This window comes from Nyctibius grandis, chromosome 3, assembly GCF_013368605.1.
Source record: "Nyctibius grandis isolate bNycGra1 chromosome 3, bNycGra1.pri, whole genome shotgun sequence".
Taxonomy (NCBI): Eukaryota; Metazoa; Chordata; class Aves; order Nyctibiiformes; family Nyctibiidae; genus Nyctibius; species Nyctibius grandis.
The window spans coordinates 98,277,315-98,302,494 of NC_090660.1; the positions used below are offsets into that span (position 1 = coordinate 98,277,315).

Sequence of the window (25,180 nt, forward strand, 5' to 3'; positions counted from 1 at the left end):
GCTGGAGTAAGCACCACTCGAGCAGCACTGCAGCCTTAGCCTTATTTGACAGCTGCACTAGAACCTCTGGAGGTGAGCGAGGCAGGGTAGGTGGGGTGTGGGTGAACCAGCGCTGCTGCTGTTGGGTGTTGGCCGGTTGGTCTGCAAGAGCGCACGAGGCACTGTACAATCGCAGATTTGGTTCTTCTTGAAGTGGCCACTCAAGACTGTGCTGGCAAGCACGGAAGAAGAGATTTACCTGAAAAAGTGTCAAAGACCTTGAAAGACTCCAGCTTTCCAGCCAAGCTAAAATGCCAGTGTAACTACGATGCAAAACTGGAACGAAATATTTCAAGAATCAAATGAAAGATGATGCTAGCGTGGCAGGGTTACTTGTAACAGGTCACTTGAAATGGGCACCTGAGGTAGCTGCCGTGTCCTAAACTGTCCCTGGCAAAACTCAGTTGGGCCAAGACTACAGCTTTTGTTTCACTAAATTTATAGTTTGTTTTTTTTTTTTTTTTTCCCTGTCACGGTATCAGAGAAGTAAATACTGATGGATTACATTCTTCTGTACTCAGAAGCATCTAGACTCTGTTGGTGGTTATGAAAAGGACGCTATTTAACACTGCATAGTCTAAAGCAGTACAGTCTTTGAAGGAGAACACATGGACCTCCCAAAGTCTCAAACAAACCTCTGGAGAAAACCACCTTGATAATCCATGCAGGATTTGATTGACAGAAAATAAAACTATTGAGACATTTTACACATACCAAAGAAAAACCCCACGTATGGAGAGCCAGGTAGCAGTCATGTGGAATTTTATAGTAGTCTCTGTTTTCTGTTTATAATTTTACTGCATTCAAACAATATGGAAGCATAACCAGCCAGCTTAAGTACGGCTTTTGTTTTCCTTTTTCTCAAAAAGGAAATCCCACTTCATTCAAATGTAAACCTATTTTTTATGCTTAGTCCAAGATATCTTCCAGAGATTTCACAGTCCCTCAGTTAAGGCATAACATACAGCTCCAAACTCACTGGGCACAGAGGACGACTCCGCACTGGTTTACCTGGCAAACCAGGTATCTGCATGAGGGACACTGACAGCCTTCCAACTCCTCTGGACAAGCGCTCCACAAAGTTATCTTAAAAGCTTCATAGATAAGGACAGTCAAGGAAATAGTAGTCATGAAAAACAAGCTGTGGCAGCCTTAGTCAGAATGGCCTCCGAAAACAAAGCTCTCGGTAACAAAGTAGTTGGTTTATACTTCGGATATTTGAAATAAGGAATCACTTAACTACAAGTCAGAGCCTATTGAACAGCTAAGTGGAAACACTGTGTGTAAAAGACTTGCTATCCCTGAGAAAAGTTGAACTAGTCAGTTTTAGGAGTTCATTGTGGTGATCCGGTTCTGAGTGGTCCATGACTTACCCTCTGCTAGGGACTAAATTAAAAATGCTGAGCCAAGTTAAGAGGTCACTTGATGCTACTATCAAGATAGAAAGTGTACTTGCTTTGAGCTGCAGATGTTCCTAAGCATGTTTTTTTTAAGAGCATTGTATGAAACCCTGAAACCAGTAGTTTCATGTTAAGAGTTTTAAATGCTATTTTCCTTTCCAGGACACACCAAAATTAAAGACATCATAGTTTCAGTAAGGAAACTGATTTTCAGTGAACCAGAAACCTTCACCTTGGAACAACTAACCAGATATTTAAAAGAACAGAAGTTCAGTAGTTTCATAGACTGAAGAAGGGACCCAGTATATAGACTAGACAATTTTAGCAATTCAAGCAAGTTTCAACAGGAACATCCTGTGAACCATTAATAGCAACATGCTATAGAGTACGGGAAACAATAATTCCACCCCCTGCCCATCTGACAAAATACAAGTTCTCTCAAGTAATTCCATTTTTTAGTGTTTTTTTTTTTTTTTTTCTTCCATTTACAACAGAACAATGAAGAAATCTTTCAGTACTGGCCTGGCAAACTGAAACTCTGCCCTTCATTGGCTCTCAGCAGTCACCAGGAGACGACTCACAGGTACAAGTGGCTGCAAGAGACCTGCATTTTTTAACAACTGAAATCTTGACTGGCAACCAACTTGAGTCATTTAAAGGCAAACGAACTATGATTAATAATAGCTGCTTAAACCACATATTCTGATGTCTGCACTTTTCCAAACCTTTTTCACAGGACAATCCCATGGCTAGGAACTATTAATAAGGCAGTTTCCAATGAGATACAATTCAGTTACAACACAACAGTACTAGAAGTATTTCTATAAAGTCTGAAATGTTTTTAATATGTACATTTTTAGTAAATATTAAAGTAGTGCTTTTCTCTTGCACTTTTTTCTTTAGACTTCTAAAAGGGCATCAGAAATACAGTTTTCACCCCCCTTCAAACCAATGCACAGTTGCTGCCTTCGTAACAAGCACATATGAATTCTGTACACCTTTCCTTCCCCACTAAAGAAATAAAAATGCCATGACTATCCAATTACACATCGCCACAACAAGTTTAAATTACGCATACAAATAATTTCAGAGTATTTAGAAAAAACGAACATATTGGATTTATGAAACCATTCCATGCATTCAACAAGAAAAAAAATAAAAAAAAAAATTAAAAAAAAATGATTAAGTTTCTTTAAATGGTGTTTTCTCTTTCTACCCAAGTACCAAAGTCTGGATTCAGTGTATCATTAAGACTAACCACGGCTTGAGTCATAGAAACATGACAGTACATAGATAACCAAGTTTCTATTATAGACAATATACTATACAGTTACTACCTCTTTAATGAATGTCAAATAAAGCAAGTTTCACTTTCTAAGACATTGAAACCGCACATTAAGAAAACAGTAAGAGGTGCTGCTAAATAGGTAACAACATTTTGAAAGGAAGGCTACCTATTTATATGATCCTGCTTAGTAGGAGCAGTTAATTAGCAGAGTTCCTATATTGTTAGCTAGTTTGTTTCTTTTTTCCAGAATGACAAGCGATTCAAGAGCTAGAGCTTACTAACCCAGTTTTATCTTCAAGAGGAAAAAAAAAGAATTTATGCAGTGAAAGCCCCTGGGGGCAGTCTCTCTCATTACATAAAATCTCCATATTTTCTACTGAAGAGGCTCGTAGCACAACATACAGATTGAAAGCAGACATTTTGGACATACATTACAAACCTGAATTCAAAGGGTATTCTTTTTAACCTTTACTATGAAGAAAAGTAAAATGAAAATATTATTTACATGCAAAGGACTCTGCATGATTTTGTAATATCTTGTTTCTGTGTTTGCCCTAATATACTCTTTGAAAAGCTGTACTTCAGTTCTAAATTTATTTTACATGAATCTTGACAAGTATCAGTCTCTGGCATTAATCCCTCCCAGTAAATAAATCAATACTGTCAATATGCTCAATTTATTTTAACAAATCAATTTAGAGTGTCACATGTTCCTGATATACAGGGGGTAATACCTGTGCAAGTTAGTATCCATTTACTAGAAAAGCTCTCCATTAGCAAGGTGCATTTTCAGTACAATTAAAACCAGCTTGCTGCGTTAACTATTCTCACCTTGCAATACTGTTGAACTGCAGTACAGTAAGACAGTACAAGATTGTTGATAAGTACCATGTGTTACAGTAGTTGACAGTTCTTTTTGTGACACAAAACCAGAAGTTAATCATTTAAAAGAAAAAAAAAAAAAATCACCACCCTTGGCTCTTCTTTAACTGAATTTACCAGGCGGTGTTAACGTCCTTATCAAACAAATTTTTGTAAAGGCTATTTACAGTGTACATGGCTGAGCATGCACCTTACAGACACAAACACATCTGCCAGTTTGATACCATGTAGTTACACAGTGCCTGAAAATGACAACACATCTTAAACACCATTTTAATTAACAGTTTTCAAGCAGGAAATGGTCTTTATTTTATAACTGCTATACTCGCATGAATTTTTATTTTTTTATATAAAAACACTAACTCCTGTCCAGAAGTCTAGACACATTCTACATACTACAGGTTAAGGCAGTAAAAAAATGTGTTCCTGATAACTGGTCTTGACAATGTCAATTAAAGCTGTCTGAAGCCACTCCAGTTCTCCAACAGATCTTTGAAATCCTAAACAATTTGTGAGTGAAAAAAGTTCACTTTGTTTTCTTCAGAGTTTCAGTAATAGAACAGAATTGGGTATGGCAGAACAGAATTGGGTATGGTAAGTTAAAAAGTGTTAAGGGAAGGGAACATTTGATTTCAATTCATTCCATGAGTTAAAAAGTTGAAAGGATACAGTTTTAGATGGAAGCCTAAATCAACCAAGAACAGTAGGGAATGAAGGAGAAAACCAACTTCATGCACATACTGCACTCTTAAAAATATACCGTTATCTTCAACAATTCAAGTAAGGTAACAGACATTATCAAAAATAACTTCATGAACCATACTCAAGTTTCAAATCACATTCTCAAACTTTTAACCCAAAGCAGTTTTATTGTGTTAACTTCATATAATAACCATGAAGGTCTGACTGTACAAATAGTTAATGATTTGCACTTGTGACTCCTGTAATAGCTAGCAGACTTGCTAACCAACTTACTGTAAAGATATGGCAGATTATGTATTTAATCAAAGCACTTTGATTTAGGCATGAAACAAATTCAAATGGTTGACATTCTGTGCTTCTAATGCATCGCTCAAAAGAGAGGCAAGAAACACCCACTACTATACAGACAATTATTTTTACAGAAAACCCTTCCTTGAAATTAATCTTTTATCCGCAGCTGTAGATAAGAGTATAATCTGTTGTAAACAGGGCACTGTGTTGTAAAACCAGGGTTTTTTTAATTAAGATCTCTCTCCAAAAGTTGGAAAAACAGACTCTTCAGAATGTCTTTCAAATGTAGTATGTTCCGCTTGCTATATTGTAAAGTTACTTTCCTTTGATTCCTTTTTAAAGATGTTTGTGTTCACAGCAGTTCTGTTTTTAAAAATTGTTTGAAATTTATATAAAATTCTGTACATGTTCACAAATTATTGCATAAACAGCATAATCTTCATGACAGTATTCAGCAACACATGTCCATCTCAGGAAGTTCACGTTTCCCTTCTTGCTTTTTTCTTCTTTTTAACTTGTTTGGGGGACTCCCAGCTTTCTTCAGACTTTGCTAAAAACAAAACATAACTACAGTGTTAGGACTGAGAAAGTTTATCCAGGATTTTAAAAGTCAATTCTGTGTAGTACATCCCATATTCTTATGAAGTTATTCAGAAGAGTCAACTAGCACGATTTTTGAAGGAGAGTTCTATTTACCTGCTTGTCCCAAACAGGCTATTTTGCATATAAACCAAAATTTGCTAATTTCAATCTACTTTTTTACACCACGAATACAAAAAGTGAGATGCAACTCAATTCATTTTGTTAATGTAATGTTTACAGTAAGGTCATTATTATTTTTTGGCTAACTGGAAATAACATACATGTACACAATTAACATGAATTGTTCACTTTTATCAGATTACACTATTTTTAACCATTAAGTGTAAGTGACATGTCAGCAGATTAAACTGTCTGAAGATGCGGTTACATGGAATCCATAATCATATAAATAAACACTATGTTATTTTATTAGAACAGCCTGCCTTAAAACATGCTGGCTGCCAAAAGTGGTAAATCACGGAATCACGGAATCAATCAGGTTGGAAGAGACCTCTGGGATCATCAAGTCCAACCGTTGCCCTGACACCACCATGTCAACTAGACCATGGCACTAAGTGCCATGTCCAGTCTTTTCTTAAACACATCCAGAGATGGTGACTCCACCACCTCCCTGGGCAGCCCATTCCAATGTCTAATAACCCTTTCTCAAAAGAAATTCTTCCTAATGTCCAACCTGAACCTCCCCTGGCAAAGCTTGAGGCTGTGTCCTCTTGTCCTACCGCTAGTTGCCTGGGAGAAGAGGCCGCCTCCCACTTCACTACAACCTCCCTTCAGGTAGTTGTAGACTGCAATAAGGTCACCTCTGAGCCTCCTCTTCTCCAGGCTAAACAACCCCAGCTCCCTCAGCTGTTCCTCGTAGGTCAGACCCTCCAGACCCTTCACCAGCTTGGTCGCCCTCCTCTGGACTCGCCCCAACACTTCAACATCTTTCTTGAAGTGCGGGGCCCAGAACTGGACACAGTGGTCAAGGTGCGGCCTCACCAGTGCCGAGTACAGAGGGACGATCACTTCCCTAGACCGGCTGGCTACACTATTCCTAATAGAGGCCAGGATGCCATTGGCCTTCTTGGCCACCTGGGCACACTGCTGGCTCATGTTTAGCCGGTAAAATATTTTATATGCTGAACATAAGAGATGTTCTTTCAATTGCTGAGGCATGAATCAGTCACAAAAGCCTTCATATTGTAGAACTAGAACAAAAAGTTGTAAGTTGACACATTGACTTGAAACATTGTTGTTTAATTCATTCAAAACAAAGAAGTCAACTAGTGCAGCTGAATGAAATCATCTAGTTTCTTCTGTAGTCATTAAAAACTGGTTTAGTCCTTCAACACTTAGCCAGGAACTTCTTATGAAATGTCAGTATTTATTAATCTCATTAAAAAGTCTAATGCAAACAACTTTTTTTTTTTTTAAAGCAATGCCTTTCACAACCCAACTTCCCTTCTAATTTTTCTGTCTTACCGAGTGAGTTCTTCAGTACAAGCACTTTTGCCGAGTACAACAGAGTATGCGTTTGACACCTCTGGGCACAGCGTATTTTTAAAAAGCAATATATCTGCAGTAGTTCAGCTTGATGTACGTGCTGTTAGGCTACAATAAAAATAAGTGCATCACCCAATACCTTTCTACTCCCATATTAGCAACTGTTTTCCTCCATGATTACTACAATTCATGGAAGTATATGGAAAAACTTAGCTCATTAACTTAGTTCATTAACTTAGCTCATGTTAATGAGCTAAGTTGAGAAGTCAAAAAAACCCCAGTAGGTTGAAAATTGAATTGCTTGTATTTTTTCCAAATTTCTGGTAGCTAAACATCCTGTCAACTGCTATGTTAGTACCCATCTGTTTCACTGATGACTCGCAAGCAGGCCTTTGAAACAGTGTTGGCAGAACTACTTAGTCACAGCATGGAGCTCCAGTCCTGATGGTGAAGAGTACATCCAAACGTCTGTTAAGGACTGGACAAGGCCAACAGACATTTTCAGTCATTCAAGCATACGAAGCTTTCCTCAAAGCGAAAGCACATTTGTCAAAGTACTTCAATGAAAGCTAAAATATGGCGAGATATATAAAAGAAATACATAAGTACCTGATATGGCACTCTAAACCCAAACCTCAGGGCAAAGCATTCTGCCTATATATGTTCCACGGGAAAAAAGTACACCCTGAATTCAGACAAATGAACTGTACTGAGAGATACTTACTCTGTGGAGGAGGCACACTGTTTTGCTTAATATTGGGACTAGAAACATCTGTCTCTTGCAGCATCTGTGGCACTTGGGAAGTGATCTTGTCAGAATCACTCTCTGATACAATTACAAGATGGCTCAGTAGAAACGGCAAGCGAAGGAGCCTCCTCAGGCTATTCGAAAACATAAAAAAAATGTCTCAGAACTTTATTAAGTCATACAACAGCAGACACACTCTTACACGGTGTTATTTTGGCAGCAAACTTAGCAGCTGTCCTGAAAGATGGCATTGAAAAATTAAGCCAATATGAAACGCCTTTAAAATTTTAAATCAAGGCTGCAAGACTATGACTGCCATCTAGTGCCAAAACTTTTAGTTGCATAGAAGTGAAGATAAACCACACAAACGAATTCTTCTTAAAATACATGACATGCAAAGAAAGGGAGAACAATCTAAAAAATCAATCAAGGGAGAACAATCCTAAAAAGATTCCAGAGTACATATTCAGAAGAGATGCAAGTTGGTGACATGTACGCATTTGGCTGCAAGGCACACAGGCAAGCTGTATAGCTCCAAATACGCAACTCAAAAACCAAATCAAACTTTTATAGTATTTAGAAAGCATTTGCAGTCATTCCTATCAACTGCTCAAAACACTGTATGCTTCTATTAGAATAATAGACATTTGCGAGAGCAGTCAGAAAGTATTTCAGTGGAAACTACCATAAGAATAACTGCCAAGTATAAGATACTCCTAGTATCTTCCAATTATCTGGTCTATTTTGAAGGTTCCCACTACAGAGATAAGATGTAACTGCAGCTTACTATGTAGCACTTACTGGAATTAAAGTAAAGTAAAACAGAAGTCAAAATGCAAAAAACATTTTGACATTCCAATAGGAAAGTCAGATCACAGAAAACATGATCCCACAGCAGGTGACCTACTGACAAAAGGCTTCAAATAAGCGTGTATTAGAAAAACAGTGCCTCAGTCAAGCAATAAACCCCAAACTTTAGGATGTTATTAAGAAGTCATGGCTGCAGTTGTGCCACAACAACCAGGACCTGGAACTCTCACAACAAAACAGTGACGTCTACGTCCAGCCCTTGATGTGGATGTACATAGATCCTAGATTATAGTTACCAGTTTGTACTGTTTCCATCACTGTAATATAAGCATCTCAAAAATTTAGTCAGAACATATGAAGAAGTAAAAAGATACACATTTTAACTTTTCTTTTTAACTGTATCGTACTGAGCAAGAAGTTAAACTGCTTTAATTAAAAAAAAAACAACACATGATTTAAAGAGTAGCAGTTTTCTAAACCTTTTATGAATAGTTTGCTGTGCCCCTACAACATCAACTGAAACAAGTTTTTAATAACTATAATGGCAATATTTTCTTAATGTATTGAAAATATGGTAAACTTGATTTTTTCTTTTTGTTAATATCAACCATGCTGATAAAATGAACTCCCATCTTACAGGATTTCCAAGCTTAGCCAACATAGTTTTGTTAGGGACCGAGAGTCACTCTCCACCTGCAGGTAAAGCAACTCAATTATGATTTAAATGGCATACAGCTTTTCTCAGGTTGACTACAAACTGTTGCAGCTTCAATGTTAAAGCATGCAGTATTGCTGTGCATGTAACTACAGGTACATACAGCATTATCTGGACATTTTTCCAAATTCCTTACTTCTGTATGAATTTTGAATGATGGGAAGTGGATACTGATACCAAACATTAAGAACTAGGAACTACTCTTCGCTAGGATTTTGTGCGTGTTAACAATTCAGTTCTGAAAGGAAAACCGAAACAGTGAATAAAGACTATTTGATAATAGGCAAGACACAGTCTGTGTTAAACTTGGTGTGGGGGCAAACGATGAACAAAATTTACTAACAACATTCTCTGGAAGTTAGCTGGACTTGATAAAGGCCAACTTGTGAATTGTTGTATCTGACAATGTAGATGGTCTATCAGTCTTTATCAAGTTTCCTTGCCATCAGATTTGGCTTTGTTGTAATTTCACACCTGTGAAGATGCCTTCTGATATTGTTTGACTTGACTGTTCCAATGAATGACTTAAGTTTCCAAGGCAGGTAAGTCTAGTCTTGAGCAAATGCTCAACACAGCTATACATAGGCATATATATGAACAGATTGAATCTAAGACTCAAGAGTAACAGGAGCATTCAGGGCCCCCAAAAATAGTGCAGTGTAGGTCTACATCACAGTTGATGCCATTAAATCACCTAGGAAGCTGGGTATGGTTTTAAACAGGAAACAACTGAGCAAAGTCTACTGAAACTGGGCTGATATTTTGGCAGTGCCAACACCTCGTGAGAAAAAATAAAATATCTAACACAGATCAAAAGAATCATTACATGTAGCTGAAAAGTATTTCTCAAATCAATTTAAATTTCTAAACAGCACAAGCTAGCCTTTTGGGATGCACCACTACACATCTTCCTAGATGTCAAAAAACCCACCTTGATGTCACAAACCAAATACGAGTTTTCTGTCTACACATTTTCAACTATGGCCTCCAACACAAAACAACGTATTTGCTTTTAAGTTTTTTAAAAAAAACACACTGCCAGGAATAATGCCACTTGCACACATACGCAGATGTCTATTTTTTCAGATACAGCTTCAAAAAACGCCACAAAAACCAACTTTGCACTAGTCAGATAGAATAGGTAGCTGTTGCTAACCTTGAATAAAGGTTGAACTGAACCTAAACTAAATAATTATAGTAAAAGCTCTACTTCGATGTAGGATACTTAGAATTAGCTAAAAGTATTTCCAAATGTGCTTTTCAAGGCACATGTTCTCAATAAACACGTTCTGTACTTTTTTTTTTTTGGTGACCTGCAGCCTCTCTTAAAAGATTCCATTCTCGTATTTTCATTTGAATCTTAAGACCTTGTTATCTTATAAAACAAATGCTTAGCAATTAAGAAGTAAAACTCAATATTCTGACAGATATTCTGTGGTACCAAACCTGCTGTCTCACTGGTACTGTTTACTCTTTATGGAACACAAAACCAATACCACTGGAAATATGAATACTTTAATTCTTCTACAATGTGATGCTTATAGGATAACAGTATCTAAAAAAAAATGCTAGTTGGAGAAAGATTGAAGAGAATTCGTGTTCTCTAGAATATTAGTTTCAACTGTGAGCTGAAGCAAACAGTCAGTTAGTGAATTGTTTCAAACAAAAACTTTTCTTACTCAGTCATTAACATTAAGCTCTGTACAGCTATTAAAATCAAATTAGACTGCATTTAAGTCAGAATATAAGAAGTTAGTAACACTGCATTCTGTTGCAATGAAACAGTAAAATACACTATCAGTCTTGTGCTCAGACCTATTAGTTCTTCGGCTGCCAGATTTCAAAGTTTTAAACTATTGCTTGAATATTCAAACAAGAAAATAACTTGACAGTCATGAAAGTGAATACTGATTTAAAAGATACAGCTTTTCAGAGCAGACAACCTTTTTAAAACTTGTAACTGACCTATATCTAAAATTCTACGTCTCCATCACCTTTATATTCATAAACATTCAGCCTGAAGCAGTGTTCTTACTGTAACCTTACCTACACAAATTAATATTTCAATGGACTTCGAGCGCTTCCAAAGCAGAAACTGTAACATAAACCCAATTTTGTATCCCTACCTTAGCTGGTTCACTAGTACTTATGGTCTTCAGAGAAAAAGCTACTTCCTGTGGTGGTTGAACTTTTGAGGTATCCTCACGAAATTCCTCTCCAGCTTCTCTATCCAGTTCTTCAGTGTCCTACACAAGGGGGGTGGGAGGTGGGGGGGGGAAAAAAAAAAAGGAGCCTGTGTTTGCAATAATGTTCTGACTCTTCTTCCCTGCACATCAGTTTTGTTGCCATAATCAGCTTCTATAACTAAGAAAAATTTATTTTAAAAAAAAAACCAAACAACTAGTAGGCTTGTACTAGCCTATGCTAACACTCAAAATTTATAGAACATAATACAAAAATACCCATAGGATCCAATAAAGCCCAGAAAGCAGTACTCTACACAATTTACTAACAAAAATCCCCATCTCTGAATAAACTGCACTTCAGATGCCTGTGAAATTATAAGGATGTGAAATTAAACTGAAGTTACTCTAAAAACCTTGCAGAAGTATCACAATGAGACTTCACTGCTCTCAATTCTGTGTTTTGTTACAAGTAAAATGGTTTTAAATGCAAGCTCTGCATATTAACCTGTACAGTTTTCTATCATATACTAAGCTTTAGTAATATTTTTGCAACCCAATTTAGTCTGCCATGATGCCTGTAAAACAAACCTCTTGGTACAGAAGCTGAAAATATATCCAAAGTATCCGAGAGTCTCAACCTTCACACCTTAAACATTCTAATAGTGGAAAGTTTTCATTTTACATGAGGAGTTAAGAGCAGTTACATTTGTTTATGGCACCAGAAGAATCCTGTGGTAGTGAACAATAAATAGAAACACAGGTCTCTGGTTTAAGCTGGAAGTACCTTTTTGAAACATTCTTCCTTCACTAATCTCCCGTGGAAACCTTGTGAAAACTCAGTCACGGTCTAAGTCTGTTGATTCTTGACAGGAAAGAATATATATTGCCTTACATCTAGCTCTGAAGGTAGCTTCCACTGCTTTGCCAAACACTGAAGTCAACAAATATGAGTGTGAACAATTAAGTATAGTCAATGAGAAAGATGATGCTCTTTAAATGAACATGTTCAATTTTCACAGGATAAATACACAACTTTTAAGTGAGTTTGAAGTAGGACTGGCAAGTTAAATTACTAAACAAGGACAACTTATGTATTAGCAGTTCTGTCTGCTCCTATCAAGCAACACCCCCTAATTTTCCTTAAAAATTTAATACAGAGAAATTATCATCTTTAAACTGATGATCTCACAGACAGATGAATTGAAAGAAAAAGTAACAAAATGAGAATGGTTGGAGACCAATGGGTAGAATAAATTAATCTGATTATGTTAATATGGACAGTAGGATTCCATTTGACATATAAAACTTAAAAGGCAGCTCACAGGCAACAGAAAAAATAATTTCAGAATGCACTCACTGACCTTAAGATCCATGCAAGACATCTGCAAACACCTGTTAACCATAACCTATTAATCTTGACTTACACTCAGTCATTATAGATACCAGAACATGACAGATTTCAATTACAAAAAAGCTGCAGCCCTAATACCCTCAGATTGAATTTGCCTCAAAAGAAACAGTGCGAATTAACACAAGCATCCATTTCTACACAGACAACTTCAAAAGAATTCTATGCAATAGCAATTTAATCTTTTAAAATTGTTTTAATAAAATCACAGACTGAAAACATAATAATCATAAAAACCAAATCCAAAGCAAGAATGACTGAAGTAATACTTTCCCCCTCTCTCCAATTCACCTAGTCAGATTCAACTAAGCAGTTACCATTTTGTAAAGAATGTAAATTACGAATGGCTGCCATTACAAGCAGAAGCAGGATGTATTCTGAGCATGAACTATTAAAAGCTTTTTCCTATCAGGAAAGTAGCTGTTTTCACCTATTCAAACATGATTCAATTGCCAAGTGAAGTGCAATCTGCTTTTGCTATTTTTACAACAAATCTGTTTCAACGTAATTCTTCAAAAGCTATTTAAGTAACACAGAGAACTCCAACCATCCTCAGTTTGCAAATACAATCTACCTCGTTCAAATATGACTCACACAGTAGCTCCACCTACTGAGTTCGAGGTGCTGATACTTACCATTTCACATAAATCAAGCTACGACTACTTCAGAAAACCACTATATCCTTGTATAATTGTACTTTAAGATAGCCTAAGAGAAAACTTCAGTTTCTCTTGTTCTCCTAGCTAGCTATGTCCACCAAGGCAGCCCTCTTTCAAAGGCTTCCCATGAAGAGGAAAGTTCCTCCTGGGAGCATCCCTACAGTACAGAATCCTGATTTGATAGAAAATAAATAAATCAGGATAAATACTTTCTACAAATTTCATGCTTCCCATAAATTTAGCAAAACTACATTGTATTCACAAGTCGAACATGGAATCATTCAAATTAAAGGAAATACTAGTAAGAGAAGGACTACTTTAACTCTTGAGAAACAACAGTAGACAATCCAATACCATAAGAAAATTAATTTCCCCAAAATAATTTTTGCTTAAGACACTAATACACAAAAATAAGGTGATTTTGTGAATTCCTCACAAATTGCCTTTCACACTATGCAGATTGTGTTCCATTTACCTGTGCAGGAGAGTTCGCTTCTTCACCCTGCTTCTTCTTTTTCTTCTTCTTTTTCTTGGATTTGCCACTTGTAGAACACTGAAGAATTGGCTCTGCCTTTTCTCTTTCATTATCTGAAGCCTTCATACGGTAATATAAGGTATTTAGCATTTAAAATGACAATGAAACATGCCTTCTATAGACTAAACACAAATTAATACCTATAAGGAATTGCATATAAAAGTATACAAACACAATCTTATCTGTTCAGTTCATTTTAAGAAGATCACATGCTTTACATGCTACCTGGTAATATGGGTACAGGATTTGGGAATGAAAAAAGGCAAGAGAGCACCACGTACTGGTGGCATGGAAATGCTGTTTTTCATACAGAGAGTTAAATATTGTTAAGAAGCATTTATGAAAACAGATATAAATCCTCTCTTAGTCTACAATGATAAATTAATCCTTGTATTACAGTGAGACAGTAAAATCTGAAATGGAGCTAAGTGGCTTCTATTTTCTCAATAACAACATTCAGCATTTTCCTTCTCTGTGTACACATTAAACACTATTGTGCTACTCTTATCAGTGTAAAAGAGAGAAGACATTACCTTTATCATCACCCTTAAGTTACTTTAAGAAAGGGCAGTGGTAAGGGCAAAGTCTTGGAGCTAAGGAGAAAATATCACCTTTTACCTTCTGAATATCAGATATCTCTTCAGGTTGAGGAACAGTAGCAACTTTTTCTTCATCTACCCAGTTTCCCCACTCTTCTGCTGGTGCATTCCAATCAGAGCTGGGATCAGCTGAAGAAAGTCCATCTACAAAGATTAAAAAGATTTTCAGGAATGTCTCCTTACTTTACATGTGCTCTTTAACAGTTTAAAAATAAAAAAAAAAAACCCTGTGCATAAAACTACTTCTTGATATCAAGATATTAATATTAATTTCCTGTATTTCTGAAAATATGTAAATATTTTAACCGTAGGTGGAAGACTTTTGTAAGTAATGAGTAAGACTTGGTTATTTTACAGAGCAATCGGATTACAAACTAGTCACAGCAGCAGCTAGCTAGATGCAATTGCTTTCGGATACTTTTCTAGCCTGTGAAGAGAGAGAAATTTAAGAGTTGCTCTCTATCTCAAACCTTCTTCCTAGTTTGTGAAAAAATTAAGATGAATTGTAACACCGATCAATCTTACTTTAGTAAGAATCCTTTATAAGTGATATATCTGAAAGTGTAAATCTTACTGAGCCAGAAGTCATCTTGTAACACTGACATTTTTAATAAACTTATTTTTTCTAAGACTAAGTCCCTACTCCAATTTGCTATCATTCATTTATGATGGCACATATTTATGTTGTCACACAGAAATAGCAGATTTAAAGGGTCAGTTACATAAAAAATAAAAATATCTGAAGGTAAGAACTAAGCCTTAGACTGTCTGTTTAGTAGAAAGTTACAGCAAGCCGATTTTAAAAAAGAACACCTTGTAAAAGATCATCTTTCATTTCACATTTATATTAACATCACAAGTATTTCTCACCTTCAGTTTATGCCAAATTGAAGGAGAAGAGGCAAGCTTGGTCTGCCAACTACAGTGGGATTCAGTTTAAACATTTGAAAATTAAGTAAAAATAAAAAGCAGTAATAAACCCAATTAATTTTACTGGCAAATGTCATGAAACCAAAAATACACTAAGAGATCTTAAGAATACTTATAATATCTTTCTACCTCTTACTTTCATATAAAAATATTACCTCAATTACACTTATTTTGGACACTAAAATTTACTAATTTGAAAAAAAAACAATTACTGCCCAACATAACACTTCACATTTTATATACTGCCCTCTCACTAGTTGCTTAAAGAAAAAAATCCATTCTTTTTTATTAATAATAAAAACTAGTAGTATTTGTACATACAGCTTATTTCATTGTCCTGAACCTGATAAAGCAGCAAGGTGTATCTGCGTATCACATTGGCCTAAACTTCCCCACTTCTATTAGTATATGCTTCAATTAGTTGACATCTATGACCGAATTACTCTGTTAACAGAGGCTATAGCCATAAACATTCTACACTCAGAAATGTGAATAAATTATGCTCTTGATAATATGTAAAACTGATTACTTTCAAATGATTAACTGAAATGTGCTTCCCTTAACCCTAAACCAGATAAAAGACAAAAGATCAGTTTCAAAATTATCTGGTTATCACAGCAGTCATGCCAAAACTGGTGGAATTGAGGACTGCATCAATCCATGCCACTTTTGCAGTCATTAAACCACAAGTTGCTCTTACAGAGAAGGTAACATGCAAGGCAGCTTTTCTGGTCAACTTCTTGCCCAATTTTTCAGGTCAATGACCTAATGAAAGGCACTAAATTGTTCTTAAACATTCTTACATCTGACTGAATAAAGATATCAATTACAAGGCAGTTCAAAAAGTGAATTTAAGGCTGAAAGCTTTCTTCACAGGTACAGTTTCACTAGTAAATACACAGGAATGGCTGTAACTTTATTATACTACAGCCCTGTTTGGGGAGAGACTGTGGTGAGAACTACAAGAGTATTTCAAAACTAGCAGGGAGGGGAAAGAGGAGAGTAAACACCAATTTTACTATAATTCCCAAGTAATTTCAGTGACTTCTATCCAGCATGTGTTTTCTATACACATAAGAACTTCCTAATGTTTGCTAAATGAGAAAGTAAGTTAGACTAAATACAAGAATTTTATGTCACACTAAGTTTTCAGTATTGTACAAAAAACATGTAAAAGCAAACTCAGTGACAAATACAATCTGCTACAGTCTTCTGCAGACTTGCAGTAGATTTTTCTCATCATTTGCAGTAAGACTGTTTTATTGATTACCAAGATTTTCTAGTAAAAGCCAGAATTACCTTAAAAGGCATGAGCATTTTCACTTTTAAGTTTCAATATGCAAGTATTTTTCCTAAAAATTAACCATTTTCTTTTATCATTCATCAAAATACTTCTTCCTGCTTTCTTCAAATTGTCAATTAGCTTTACAGAAGTGAAACATTCCAGGTTTTAATTCAGATGCTCACAACTGTGTAATACAAGTAGCTAAGGTAAGTAATTACCATTACTTTAAAGTGTATTTAACAAAATTTTGTTAATGGATGTTTTAGAGGAACATACTTAACCCAGACCATTCGTCATCAACCGGGGGCTGAGCATGACTTAAATCCCACTGAAAATCAGAAGTGCCAGCCTGAGAGACTGACTCATTGTTGGATCCTGAAAGGGAATAAATAAAATTGTAAGTTAACAAGCTTCCTTAGTTCTCTTGGGTAAAGAAATTCCAATCAAAGTAGGAAAGGAAGACAGAAGGCTCAAAGAAAGAAGTCTGATTCTAAGGACTGCACAGGACATGAAAACTACAAAGCTCTTGAAAATGAGATATATTCAGAAGATAATGGAATGGAAGAAGGAAGACAAAATCATGTCAGGAGAAGAATATGGAAAAAGAGATAAGAAGGGTGAGTAACAGCAGTCTAATAAGGCTTACAGCAGTGTCCTCAAAGTGAAAATACAATGAAATTTTATGGGTAGTAAAATTATTACCCTATATCAGTAAGAACTTTTACAGGGAGAAGCTTAAAAGACTACTAGAAAGAAACCTCATCAATTACATTACAGATACAGCAATTGAATTATGCATTACTAAGAATCCAATTCTCATTTCAAGTAAAAGGTTTCAGGAGCATAAAAGCAGCATGACAAACAACAGTAAGGCCAATATCAGTCATGAAGACAGAAAGTGTTAGACATCTAACATCACTATTTTAAGAAAAATAAGGCACCAGCAAACAGAAACCATGTTAGGAAAAAAAAACCCAACAAAAAAACCCAACTGTGAGACTGAAAGAAATATATTATTTTATGATGAGACTTACTTTTGAAATGAAGTTTAAATAGGACCATAGCTACCTGGGTGTCTCTACTTTATAAACACCTCTGTAAAAGATACCTCAGATGACAGGAACCTTGACATGTTCTCATTTTTTGCTAGCCAGTTACAAGAAGTACCTCACTGTCTTAACACTTCTCTCTCAAAGTTGGAATGGTGGTATTGCAGATGAATCTCAGATCAGTCGTCCCACTTTATTAACTAAACTTTCTTAAGTTTTAGCCTAGAGACTGAACTTGAATTCAAGTGGCTCCCCTGGGAAATGCTATTTTATTAAAACCCTCTGCACAATTATGACTGTTTCTTCTTTTTCTTTAAGACAAGGTTTCTGTAAGTTTTCATTAAGTGAACTTTTCTTTGGGAAGTCTGAAAAATTAGACCTTAGAATTTATAACTTTTGTTATCCTGGCTCAGATGTGCCCAGAGAATGAAGCACCCATGTGAGCTGCAGGACACGGAGCTCGAGTTCCACAGTTAAAAGACTGCAAATGGCAATGCAAGTAAACATAGCCTAAGTGCTTAAGTACTTGGCCAGCTACTTCCTAAACGAAAATGCCCATGCCAAGCTCATTAAATAATGTGAGTAAGCAAGAAAGAGCAGAAAACATGACACATGATCCCTTTATTGTATAATAAATCACTGTAGCACTTATGGCAGTAGTTTAACACACAAGATTTGTTATGAAGTCAGGTTTGCACTTTATAGCAATTTCACCCTCCAAAACAAGAAAACCCCAGAGGTCAGCTTTCCCACTCATCATACAGAGAAAAGACTCAGGACTTCAAACCCTGCCTATGGAACATATTTTGAAAGTAGTGCTTCAGTTCCTTGAAGGGAAAAAAAACAACCATCAAGTAACAAACCTCTCAGAAGATCAGGGTAAACAGACCTTCTTAGAACGTAATCTTCAGATCTCCAACTTGAGAGACAGCAATACTGAGCAATCTCTTATGCCCATTACTTAGACTCAACACAAAACCAGGAAGGCTAAATAAGAAGTATCACTTTCTTATTGATCTAGCTTTTGATTATTAATTTAAGACAGTTACTTTATTGCATAATTTGAGCATAACAAAAGAGCATTCTAGGCTTTCATAAAACACGTCTTCCACTTGTTTACAGTTACCAGTTCTATTTTCAAAGAACAATGAGAAAGATAAATATTAATAACACTTGGCAAATTCTATTTCCACCTGGTGGGGTAGAAGAGAGTAGAAAAATCTTTGGAAGGGCATACATACCAGAAACTCCAGGAGTTAATCCAAATGAAGAGAAAGAAGTAGAATTCTGTTCAGAGGTATTAATCCTTGCATCCACATTCCAAGCAGCTGTGGGGGGAAGGAGGGAAAAAAAAAGAAAAAAAGAACTTAACACTGCTGGCAATGTTGAAAAAGTTAGCTATTTAATTATAAATAGGGTCAGACAGCCTGTGGAAGTTCTAGCTATGTTAACATTTCACAAAACTGAGGGCATTACTTTACTTATTACATGAGACAATCAGCACTGATGGAGATGTGACTGTATGAACATTCAGCCTGAAACAATTTTCAAGCTTTCTAAGATCTTCTCTCTGCAGCCTTTTCTGTATATAAACTTATCACAAAGGACAAGTAAATTGTGTTTTGAGCCCCATACTATTATTATTCTTATTATTATTGCAATAACCTAAGTTATTGAAAAGCTATTTGTTAACTCTGTAGACGAAACCTAGCTTGGAACAAACTGTATATACATTAACGAACAGAGCTGAGTTCAGAACAATTTTTGACAAATAAGAGATACTGATTAAAAATTAAGATATACTTGACTCTTCAGTATAAGGCAGGAAATAAGCAGAAATAATCAGTGGCACTAATGTGTCAAAAGAAATAGCTGGTTAGAATGTGATTCTAAATAAGAGCTACTAGGAGTTATAGTAGTTTTTATTTAGAATTATATATTTATTTAGTTGGGGGACAGGGGAAGGTGCACTCAAAACTGGACAGAGTATTCCAGATGCTGTCCAAGAAGTGGATAGTCACTATCCCCAATCTACAGACTCCTGTTAATACAGCCCAGAATACTGTTGGTGTCCTCTGCTGCTGGGGCTCATGTGTTCATAAGGACCCCTTATCCACAGAGCTGCTCTCCAGACAGTCCCCAGCTAGGGGTGCTTCCTACCCAGGTACAGCACTTCACATTTGTCCTCATTGAACTTCCTCAGGTTCCTGTTGACCCATTTCTCCAGCTGGTTTAGGTCCCCCTGGATGGCACCTCTGATCTGGACTGTATCAGCTCGTTCCCCCCTACACACTTGACTTTGGTGTAACCTGGGAACCTGATGTGAATGACACCCTGTTGCCTCCTCCAGGTCATTTATAAATACGATAAACAGGACAGCTCTGAGATATCCCCCTTGTTACCAGCCTCCAGGTAGAGCATAACTCACTAACCACTACCTTTGAGTCTGACTAGTTTTTCAGCCATCCTAACTTGGATACAGTAATACTGCGAGAGGGTGTTGAAAGCATTACTAAAGTCATCACAAAAGACGTTCGCTGCTCTCCCCTCACCCACAAAACTAGTCATTTTAACAGAAGCAAATCAGCCTGGTCAGGCATCACGTACTCTCGGTAACAAAAACAAGCTGGTCACAGTCACTAACAATTACCTTGTTGGAATATACAGCAGAATACAGCTAATAGGAATGTGAAAAAAGCCCTTTGCCTCTACTTAGCAATAGTAAAGCTTCCAATGCTATAGCAGGCCCAGCCTCAGGCACCACATTTCAAGATAGGCAAGACAAGTAAAAGGTCTAGACTAAAGCAATGTTGCTGACTGCAAAGGAACATCGCTTTCCAAAAGAGACTAGGAATCACTTAGATTGAACAGTGGGAAGGACCATATTACAGTATCTACTAATAAGATTGTTGCCCAGAGAGAAAAGAATAATTCTCTTCTCCATTATTATTATGGACAGTACAAGTGATAGAGGCAAAAAATTGTACTGAAGAAGACTAAAACCATTTTTAAAAAAAAAGTGTAAAAAAAAAAGTGTAACACTAAATGTCACTAGAGCTGAACAATCTTCATGCCTGGAGCCTAAACAAACATCTGCCAAAACCAAACACAGCTGATTTGATCGTGTTGATTGGATCAACAGAATAGACTTCTGACCTGGGTTCTAAGATATTCATTAAAAAAAGAAGTTACACTTCAAAATGACCTACTAATCACCTTCAGAATTATAAAAAATTTGATTCCTTCACAGAAATAATTTTATTTCAGATAAACTCCAAAACACAGCTGAACTGTAAACAGAGACATAGATGTTAAGGCATCAGAATTGAGTAAACAGAAACTGCTTAGTTCACATTTCACTAGACCACTCCAAGATTTTTTTAATACATAAACATAAAGCTGTTTAAGAGATTCACTACTAAAAAATATACTCATGTAAAAAATGCTTAAGTGAAGCAAGTTTTCATCAGAACAGCTTACCAATAGGAGTGAACAAAGAACGCTCTTTCCAGGGCCTGCCCACCAGGGTTACGCCCCAGTCCTTTCCATTTCCGTTAGCATCTCCAGTGTCCTGGCCCCAAGCTGATGTCTCGGTCTTCCTCTTCCCAGCTGCAGCTGAGGGAACAGACGTCCATTTCTCCTCCCCTACACCAATCTGTGAGGAGATTTTTACAGACTTCTCATTCCAGCTTCCTCCATTTACTGTATGGCTTTCACTCAATCCTGGAGAAACTTAAATACAAGCATAATGAAAGCATTATATAAAATAAGAACTGGATGAAGAATTGAAGTATTACTTACATGCACATATACTGAACAATAAAAAAAGTACAAACGAACAGCAGCTTTGCTACACCAGTGTGATATAGAAGAGCTGCTGCTCTGTCTCAGCTGATTTTCCAGTTCAGATGATATGCACCATCTGCCTACTAACTTGAAGAGTAAGGACAAAACAGCGCCAAACTTCACTCTCCTCCCTGTGTCCCTTTTTTTATAGGGCTGATATCTTGGTGAACCAGTGCCTTTAGATTAAAAAAAAAAAAAGAAAAAAAAAAAGGAGTGGGACAGGGATGCTTCCAACACTGCCAGGTAACTTCTTACAGAGTATGGTGATAATTTGCAGAAAGCCCAATGCATTAAATGGAGAATAATTTCTGTTTCATAACTGCATACAGCAGTTCTCTAGGCAGGAAGTAGAAGTGACCAAGAATTAGAAAATGCTTCCCAAACACTACACAGAATTTGCAAAGAGCACAGCTATCACATTGACTGTAGAGTCCATCAAAGTCAGAGGAAAAAAATAATGGTAAAATAATTCATAAGCAATATATTTTATGTTACATTAAGGTAAAAGACCACAAGTCTACCTGCAACCATCTACCCTGCTGAGGAATTACTAGTAATAGCAAGTTTAATGTATACTTTGAGAGGAATCAGTAGTAGATTGAGACATAAACGTCATTATCCAACTTTTTTAATTATTATTTTTAATTTATGCCCCTATAAAGCATAAAGGCTAATGGTCACCTGGTGCACCCAGCCTGAACTCCTATATACCACAAATCTTTCTCAAAGGGCTCTGTATATCAAATCCTCAATCTCTCTCCCTTTATATATGCAACGTAAACAGAAAAACTTCTCATTTACTAACGATTAAGAAATACTCGCATATTGCAAGTGTAACACTTTAAACAGTCAGCCAAAACCTGATGCATGAGTAAGTCAATATCATACTCCAACAAAAACTACAAACCAAATATTTAATTCCTCAGATGAACTCATACCTCAGGCAGCATGAGCATGCCACATTCAAGGCAGCCTCACCAGCAAGGAATTGATTTGGTGAGATAGGCCTACATTTTCTTAGACAAATGATTTCCAACACAGACATCTGTAAGGTCACCATTGCTGTACCTAAAAACACCGCCCTTTCTGTATACAACTCCTCAGCACTAACATTGTTCGTGTCAGTCAATGTCCTCTAAGGGTAATACGACATCTTAGGGAAAGGCAACAACAAAAACAGCAAAGAGACAGAAACCAAAGCGTAGCTGACAGAAAAACTCTTCTGCAACTTTTCAAAAAAGACAGCTGAAGTCCTGAAGCAGGAGCTTGATTATTCTGTATTTATTATACTGCTCTCCTGTTACAAACATCTACCTTCTATACGACTTGTAAGTTTTCACAGAATCACAGAAAATTTAAGATTGGAAGGGATCTCTGGAAGTCATCCAGTTCCACCTTCTGTTCAAAGCACATCTAACTTCAAAATTATACCACTTCATTCAAGTTCTGGAAATCATAAAGGCTGACAGTTCAAAGCATCTCTGGGCAATCTTATGAAGAGCTTTTTTCCTCATGGCCAGTCAGAATTTCCCTTACTGAAGCTTGATTATTGACTCCTGTCCTTCCATTATGCAACTCTGAAGAATACAGCTCCTTCCTTCTGTGCTATGGTCCAGGAAGTGTGCACGTGAAGCAAAGCTCTCAAAAAGTAGTAGAAAGTGGTACACTTTCTGGACTTGTGTGCTTTTAATAACTCATTTGTTGACTTGCTTAATTGCACTAAATACTTTTCGTTAAAGCAACACCACTAATGTTGGCTATGAGTAAGAAACAACCATCTTGATTTCATTATGCCAAACTAATTCACTTCAAGTATTACTATAGCAATATCTCTTATCCAAAAACTGCTCAGGTTCACTAGCCAATTACAGTCTAAAAGTAGCCAAATATTTTAAATTATGTGTATGACAGATATAACATCATGTATATTTATTTACAAACATACATTTATATTTACTTCTTTTCAAAATGAATGTATTTAAAGTATGCCTCTCAAAGGAGCATGTAAAGCACTGAGTAACTCGTGTATACAATCTGAAACAAGTGCAAACTTTGCAATGATCAGGATTGGCATCTCTAGATCTCTTTGCAGTTATCTGTGTTAAGTTTTTCTTTGAGCAAATAACCACTTCATTAATACAAAAAAGTAAGCTTGAAAAGCTAGCACAAAGAATTTTTAAGTGGAGCTTGAGAATAAGCTTTAGTGTTCTGTAAGTAACAATTTGTATAATAGGTAATCTGGCTGAAAATTCTAGATACTGATACCTGAAAACAGAGACTGTTTTCAACCTGTTAAGAAGTAACTGCAACTTAGAAATATAACATTTGCATAGCCAAAAAAGCCAGCTGCATAATAAAGTTCCAGATCAGTAACTGCACAAAACCTGCACCGACCATTTGTGTTTTAACTTCTGTAAAATACTTTTCTAGTTAATTAGGACACCTAATAATGAAAGCCTTTTACCTTGTGGAATTGATGACTCTCCCTTTGCAGGCTTAGAGCTGCTAACTTGCACATTCAGAAGTGCATCACCTGATTAAGAAGTAAGAGCAAATAGAGCTAGAGTAAGTTTTTTTTCAAATAGTAACACCTGTAAAAATCTTCTAGAAGAGTATCCATCACTGATATTTTAAGGAAAAACCCAATCAATACCTCAAAGTAAATTAAGACATTTTCAAAAAACTTAAGAATAAAATTAAAATGCTCTATTTTTAATTATTTATGTTTATTTTGCATACAGAATGAACTCAAAACTGATTCAGGACCTATAAACCAAGTAACCACAGAAAGAACTCTAGCTAGTTTCCCCAAGAATGGCGAGCAGAAATCTAAAACGGAGGCTGTCATTTTCAAGCAAAGGGCAGCTCTAAGTACTTCAGAAATATATAGCTATTTCTAACTTCTACCTTATTATGAAAACACTAGATACAGCTGAATTGTTTTCAGATTAGTCTGATACAAGGTGATACAGAAGAACATGTGATGCACAAAGGACACTGGCTAGTGAGGTTACAGTAGTTATGGCTAGCCACAGAGTATGTAGACAGTTGGAATTACCATTTCTTGAAGCTGTTTGTGTGTAAATGGCCAGAAAAAAAAAAGAAAACAGGAAACAATTGATCTAGTCCCCAAGGACAAGAACCATGCACTCAGTCAAGATGCAAACAAGTATCAATAAAAACACCATGTAAGGCATGCAAATTTCAATACACTCTTACACAGTACCAGATAGTTGTTAGGCTCGGTCTTTTTGTCACTTTGCTAGAACATCAAGTTTCATCTAATTAAAGCACCAAGTGTATCAGGAAGTTAAAAGTATGTCAGAAAGCTAAACTGTTTGTGTATTCAGATTCCTTTAGCTTCTTAAACCGTGTGTAGGCACAGGAATTCATATTTGTCTGCAACTGAGAAATGGTTTAAACCAGCCCATGCAACTTCTTTCTTGAACAGTAGCAGCCATAGAAGCTGAAGTCTACATTTCCTTATTGAATCCTTAGCTATAAGAATTGATTACTAAGTCTCAGCCACATATGCCCCACCATTATGAACAGCTTTAGCACCGCTACCACTAAATCAACATTGGAAAAAATGTCTACATGTTAAGCAGTGAACAATCTGTAAAGAGAACTTATGGGCATAACCTTCCTACAAGGAAGCATTCCAAAAGTTAAGGAGTTGGTGCTGCCTGCAGCAGTGCCGAGGGTGCCTTTGAAGTTTCC

General features: G+C 36.4%; 1 protein-coding gene across 1 annotated transcript in view; it reads right to left on the reverse strand.

The window, feature by feature from the left end:
• Positions 1-3,385: 3,385 nt before the first annotated feature.
• Positions 3,386-25,180, reverse strand: part of MTDH (metadherin) — a 33,916-nt gene continuing 12,121 nt past the window's right edge. Inside the window, 10 exon segments of the mRNA XM_068396834.1 lie at positions 3,386-5,152; positions 7,415-7,529; positions 7,531-7,572; positions 11,090-11,209; positions 13,692-13,811; positions 14,370-14,494; positions 16,842-16,940; positions 18,856-18,942; positions 21,095-21,346; positions 23,925-23,993. Of these exon segments, the coding sequence (XP_068252935.1) occupies positions 5,082-5,152; positions 7,415-7,529; positions 7,531-7,572; positions 11,090-11,209; positions 13,692-13,811; positions 14,370-14,494; positions 16,842-16,940; positions 18,856-18,942; positions 21,095-21,346; positions 23,925-23,993 (1,100 nt within the window). The 3' untranslated portion in view covers positions 3,386-5,081.